Genomic DNA, 6,000 nt, shown 5'->3' on the forward strand with positions numbered 1-6,000 from the left:
AATTACCTTTTTTATGGTCTTTCATTCTTTGGTAAAATGAAACCAGATGATGTTCTAAGCACACATCCCTTCCCAAAGACTGTATGTTTATGTGCCTCTCCATATCTGATTGCTTGTGTGTGTGTAATCCCCGTCAGAGTGTCGGTGAGCCACTGCGGAGGTGAGATCTTGCAATCAGATGCAAAGATGTTTGATAAAAAGCCTGGGGATAAGCCTTCAGAAACAGGCATAAGCCAAATCTACGCTAAACCCCAACAGCTTAACTGTTTTACGCATGTTCTGTCCCACACACTTTGACCCAGCTGCCGGACTCAGCTGGAAATCTTCAGTTACTAAAAGTTTTTAAAAACGTGTTGAACCTGTTTTCCTGGGTTTTGTTTTCTTAAAAAGAAAGGAGAGGAAGAAACGAGGGAACAGCCAGAGAATAGGGGTGATTAAAAAGATAATAAATATCCTCTTTTCTCCAATAGTTATCTTTCCATTCTGGCAAAGCTGACTCATCAATGCCACCTCGAGAGGTGCTGTTTCTAGACGGGGGGACACTGTGACGCACACACTTATTAAGGGATTCGGCGGGCTGAACATTAGTGTGTGTCAGTCTGCAGTGGGATGCTCTGCGATTCACACGGAGACACAAAAAGACCCTAATTATACTGAATCACAACACAGCTGCTCTCTCAGATGTGTACATGCGTTAGTGTGTGTGTGTGTGTTTCTGATTAGAAGTCATAAAGTTATAATTTTGAGTTTAAATGAGAATAAATTTGGCAGTAAAGTTGAGACGCTTGTTAATGCAGAACGATGAAATCTTTTGATGTTTGATATTAGAGACAGACTGATAAACATCTATTTGGTAAAGCTGTAGATTATGCCTGATTGCATTTGTAAGCATGCCAACCAAACTGTTGCACTCCGCCCACTGCATTGTGGTTTGCATATTTCATCGTGTTTTAGCACAAAGTTTCAGGCATAAATTTCATGTTTCCTTCATTGTAAAAATGTATACAAGCTCTAAACTGCAGAGACGACAGCTGGCGTCAGATGGCCTGCCTGCTGCGGATTATTAATGCTGTCTTTTCAACGAGCAAACAGGCAGATAAAACACTTTTGGCTTTAATATTGTAGCTATTAGGGACAGCATTTAATTACTGAGATACTTCATGTATGATTAAGATCTACTCCACCGTCCTCATTAGAAATGTGATGCTCCCTGAAAGTCCATTAGTTTATTATAGCTTTGAATTTCTAAAATGAGAGGATGCAACTTTGAAATCAGATATTTAATCATAATATTTTATCATTTAACTACAGCAGGAAGTTAAAAAACAGTATCAACGGATGAATCTGGAGTTATTCTATATAATGTTTACTGTCAATAATCCCATGAAGACTCAAACTAACTGTGTTACTCCCAAAGCAGTCTGCCCTTTAGTATTACTGAAGAAATACTACAAAAAAAAGTGCATTTGTTGGGGACTATTTTCTGCTGACTCAGAATTATCTACGGTCCCCATGTTCATGGCAATTAATAAGGAACATGTCACCCAGTGTGGCTCATTGATGTGTTTTTAATAATGTGGAGCTCTGTGGCAGAGATGACGTGTTTGTTGCCAATAAGAAAAATATAGAATATTACCTAATCTACCCTCTCAGCATTCAGCCAGACAACTGTCTGATTTCCACCATTCATAATACTCCCCCCCCCCTCTCTCCCTGTCTCCATTCATCCCTCCATCCTGTCCTCCCTTCCTCACCATGCTGACTTGGGCCATCTGTCGCTCCAGCTTGGATCGCGGCACGTCCTCGAAGTAGTTGTCATTGCTGCGCTGCCTGCGCCGGGCGTCCGCCTGCATGATGAGGTGCTGCACGTCCAGAGATCCACCCGGGACCCCCGCCGTGTACGCTGCCTGGCCCACCGACGGGCTGAGCTGGGGAGGAGTGTGGTTCCCGCCGGGCTCCTGGGACAGAATGGGCAAGGGGGGGGGGGGAGAGAGTGGAGGAGTGGAGGGAGGTAAGAGAGGGTTCATTCATCATTTCATCACGTGCTGTGTCACTGCTGCAAGTACAATAAGTAGGGCAATTGCGTTCACTGTGCACTGTCCCATCTTATCTTTTCAGCCACAGTGCCGAATGCCGCTGAGTACTAGTATCCAGAAGTGCTTTTTAGAATCAGGGACAAAGACACCGTACTGTTACTTGAAGGTCTCAGCTGGTACATCAGAGGGTCCTGAAGCAAAACACTGAAGCCTGCCTGCTGACTGTCACTTTAAGTGGCTTCATCCTTAAAGTGGAAAATTATGTTCGTTTAAGTGGTTTTCCAAGCTGAGCAGAGACAAAAATTCCCAAAAGGATTAGAACTTTTATACGTTTTAACGGTATAATGGTTTTACACACTAGAAGGTCAGCTATTCCCCCTGAGAGGTTGCTTGTTTTCACTTGATTACATATGAGAAGAGCCTCAATGGAAGAGGCCCTTTCCGGTGGAGCGTTACGACTTGGCCTCTCGGTTCTCATCCCGAGCCTCATTCTGTTCATTCACCACATTTGTCCTAATGCACCCAGCTGACAGCCACCGTTTGTACTGATACTGATTTAAGGAGGAAATGCTGGTTAAACATACCGTATATGACTGTATTGAGTCATATACAGTATAATCTTCAGCTCTTCTTCAATTACAAGCCAGTGGCAGCTCTTTTCTTGAAGAGAAAGAGGTGCCACTGGCCACTATGTCTAAAGAAGTTTAGGCATAGTGGAAAGCTAAGGCTGATTAGAGGTACAGAAAGGAGCCCAATCAACCAGGACAACACATCCAGCGTCGTCTCAGAAGCAAAGGGCCTCCCTCGGCTCAACATCACAAAGAGCAAGAGACTATTATAAGGACGTTAAAGCGTAGCCCCAATGGGAGAGGGAAAGCCAGTTCCCTGTGATTAGTATCCAGGACAAGCCGGCAGGAAGGAAACTGCAGTGGGTCGGCCATTTTGTGCCTGGCGGAAAGATGTGGGTAATCAGTGGGGAGGCTGCAGCTCCCTCACTCCCCCTCTGGGAAGGAATTAGTGCTTTCTTCCTCTGTCTGATGAATTTATAATTTGAATCCACGTTGAATTAGATATTGCAGAGGGTTTTCATGGTTCATGTAAAACACTGTCTGCTCACTGAGACTCACTCACCCTTAGGGAGATGGCCCGTGGAGGTTTTTGTGGGGTGTCTTCGTGTAGCCGGTCCCCCAATGAGGCAAGGATCCGTTTTCTGTGTCCGATGAGACTGATCTTCAATACCTGAATGAAACACACAGATATATTACACATTCAAGTTACATTACTAGTAGGGTAGTTTGTTTTTAGCTAGTTTCAACTTCTCAAATGTGAGGATTTGCTGGATTTACTCAGTTTTATATCATGTAATCTTAGTATTTTTGGGTTGGACAAAACAAGCAATTTCAAGCTCATAAGGCTATATGAACTTTTGATGAACAATGATTTATCAAATAATCAAATTAAATCTTTTGTTGCAGCTCTAGCCTGAGGTTCAGAAGGAGTTAAGATGTCTGATTTTTATGTTCACTGCAAACACGCAAGAAATGCTGGGTCAAAAGCTACTGTGCTGGCAAAAAATGATGACTCACCGACATTAGCATAATTTAAAACAGCTTTTATAGAGAGTAAGAGTTCAAGGGTTTCCAAAATGCACAATACCGACATCATATTAGCAAATGAAAAAAAAAATTAATTAAAAAAACAACACATAAAAGGTAACAGATTTTCATCATCAGGAGGCTGAAATGGAGGATAATTCTGCTATTCAGAAAAGTGTTTCACAGACAAAAACACCAGCACTCAGGAAAGTGCTAATGAGTGCATAATGACATGAAATGCCCCTGAGCAGGAGCATACATCATGACATTATTATTACATAACTAAAAGGGCTCGGACGGCTGTGTTCAAACTGTTGGTTGTGCCGTTATACACAAACAAGATCGTAGAGTGTACACCTTGAAGTAAAACACACATACCGGAGAGTATAAAGTACCCTGAAGGAGACTCACACACGCAAAGAGACACTAATTAAAATAACTGGTGGTTCTATTTGCTAAAATGTTCTTTTCTTTCAGTCAAATTAATTAGAAATTAAAATATGAAGAGGCAAAGTATCAGAATTCATTTGAAGGATAAACTTTGGACTTGAGTCAGATTCACAAAAAGGAGGACTTGACTTGACTTGACATGAACAAAAACAAGCAACACACCTTGAATTTGTACCCACAAGGCCTCCGTCAGGCTTCAGTCAGAAACACCCCCACACCCCCACACCCCAACACAAACCAAAAGACTTTCAGGTTCAAATTCAACAATATCAGATTCTGGCAAATTTGTAAAAGTGGTTTTCACCAGGCGCTCGTTACACAGGCACAAAAAGAGACAAAGTACGCACACACACACACACTGGTCCACACAGTCTAATGAAGGCATTCATTCTTCCTCCGGTCACCAGGCGTCCACTGACTGTCCCAGTTACTGGGTTTTCTAAAGAGACGAGCTGGAACACGGCTGCTTTCTGCAGAGCTGTTGTTTGCACTGTCTACACCTTCTGGCACCAAGACATACCTCAGTATGCAACAAACTGCTGCCTGGCTTTATGGGGCTGCCTCTGGAGGTCTTCCAATAAAGATATATACGCGTCTGAGGGAACGTGTGCGTGTTTGTGTGCGTCTTCAGGGCAAAAAGGTGGTAATGAGCCTCAATGCGAGGCCTTGGCGCGAGAGTAATGACTCTCCCAACAGTCTTGCTGTGAGTCAGCGCAACTCACGCACACGCACAAATACACACATACTTCATCATCTCACACACCAATTATTGCTCTACATCTGGTAGAGAAACATAAAAATTACAAACACGGGATGCACATACTTTGGTTCATTGTGTGTGTGCATAAACCCTAAACATACAAACAGAACATAAACCCCCACCGTAATGAATAGTGCAAATATGCCAATTACACGCAATGAACTGATCAAGCAAGCCCAACAATGCTAAACATATTCTCTTGTTTTCTTTGCCAAGCAGGTTTCATTCATTACATTTTATGTCAAACAGTAAATTAGGAGAAAGTGCCGTGTTGAAAGTGAGACGAGCAGCTGCTAAGGGGTTAAACTACATCCTACGCTGTTCTTCTCTGCATGGAAATAATGTATTTTAATTGTTAAAATTAGAGGGATCAAAGGGAAACAGAGAGGAGAGTTGGGACTAGCGGGTAGTGGAACTAATTGGTGTATAATGGCCGCCCCGTGCTCCCTCCACCAATTTTTATTCACTCATCTTTCCCCTCCCATCCTCCCTCTCCTCTCCTCTCCTCTCACTCTCTCTTAAACATCCTCCTTTATGGACACAGTGTCAGTTATACTACAGCGTCTCTGCCTCCCTCCATCTCTGTCCGACTCTAAAGATGACATTGACTCGCTGAATTTGGTGCATTTTGTCTTAATCTTAAGCGTTTTTAACTTCGAAAAGAGCTCACTTCCAATACAGCTTGTTCTAAAACTTGACCCGCTGTAAGAAGATTTGATGACGTTTCACTAAACTAGAAGGTACAAAATGACCTCACCTGGGTAAAGGATTACTTTTTCACCTGATGTAGTAATGGTTATGAAATATTCATTCTCTTGCTCCTGCTTCTCTCCCCGTCTGTCTCCTGAGGGGCTACAGCGTGACACCAGTCCTCACACTGCTGTTTCATCACATACAAATACACACACACACACACACACACACACTCACTCACACTCACACTCACACTCACACTCCAGAGAGAGGACAGAAATGGTCTCGGATGGTGCGCATCAGCGTGTGTGTGTGTCTACTGTTCGTCTTATGCAACAGCCTCTACTTCAACTACAGTAGAAGCCTCAACCTCAGCCTGAAGTTCAACCGTCACCATGGCAACACAGAGCCGCAGCAGCAGCAGTCACCCACACACACTCATCCAAAATAAAGATATATATATATA

The 6,000-nt window shown here is 43.1% G+C and overlaps 1 protein-coding gene across 5 annotated transcripts in view; it reads right to left on the minus strand.

The window, feature by feature from the left end:
• Positions 1 to 6,000, minus strand: part of anks1b (ankyrin repeat and sterile alpha motif domain containing 1B) — a 161,377-nt gene that overhangs the window by 14,186 nt on the left and 141,191 nt on the right. For all 5 annotated transcript variants that reach the window (XM_031858784.1, XM_031858782.1, XM_031858783.1 and 2 more), the window contains exons 20-21: positions 3,168 to 3,275; positions 1,755 to 1,958 (exon numbers count right to left, since the gene is read on the minus strand). In XM_031858784.1, the coding sequence (XP_031714644.1) occupies positions 1,755 to 1,958; positions 3,168 to 3,275 (312 nt within the window). The remainder of the gene's footprint in view (positions 1 to 1,754; positions 1,959 to 3,167; positions 3,276 to 6,000) is intronic.

This window comes from Anarrhichthys ocellatus, unplaced genomic scaffold (assembly GCF_004355925.1).
Source record: "Anarrhichthys ocellatus isolate YVR2014 unplaced genomic scaffold, GSC_Weel_1.0 scaffold21, whole genome shotgun sequence".
Taxonomy (NCBI): Eukaryota; Metazoa; Chordata; class Actinopteri; order Perciformes; family Anarhichadidae; genus Anarrhichthys; species Anarrhichthys ocellatus.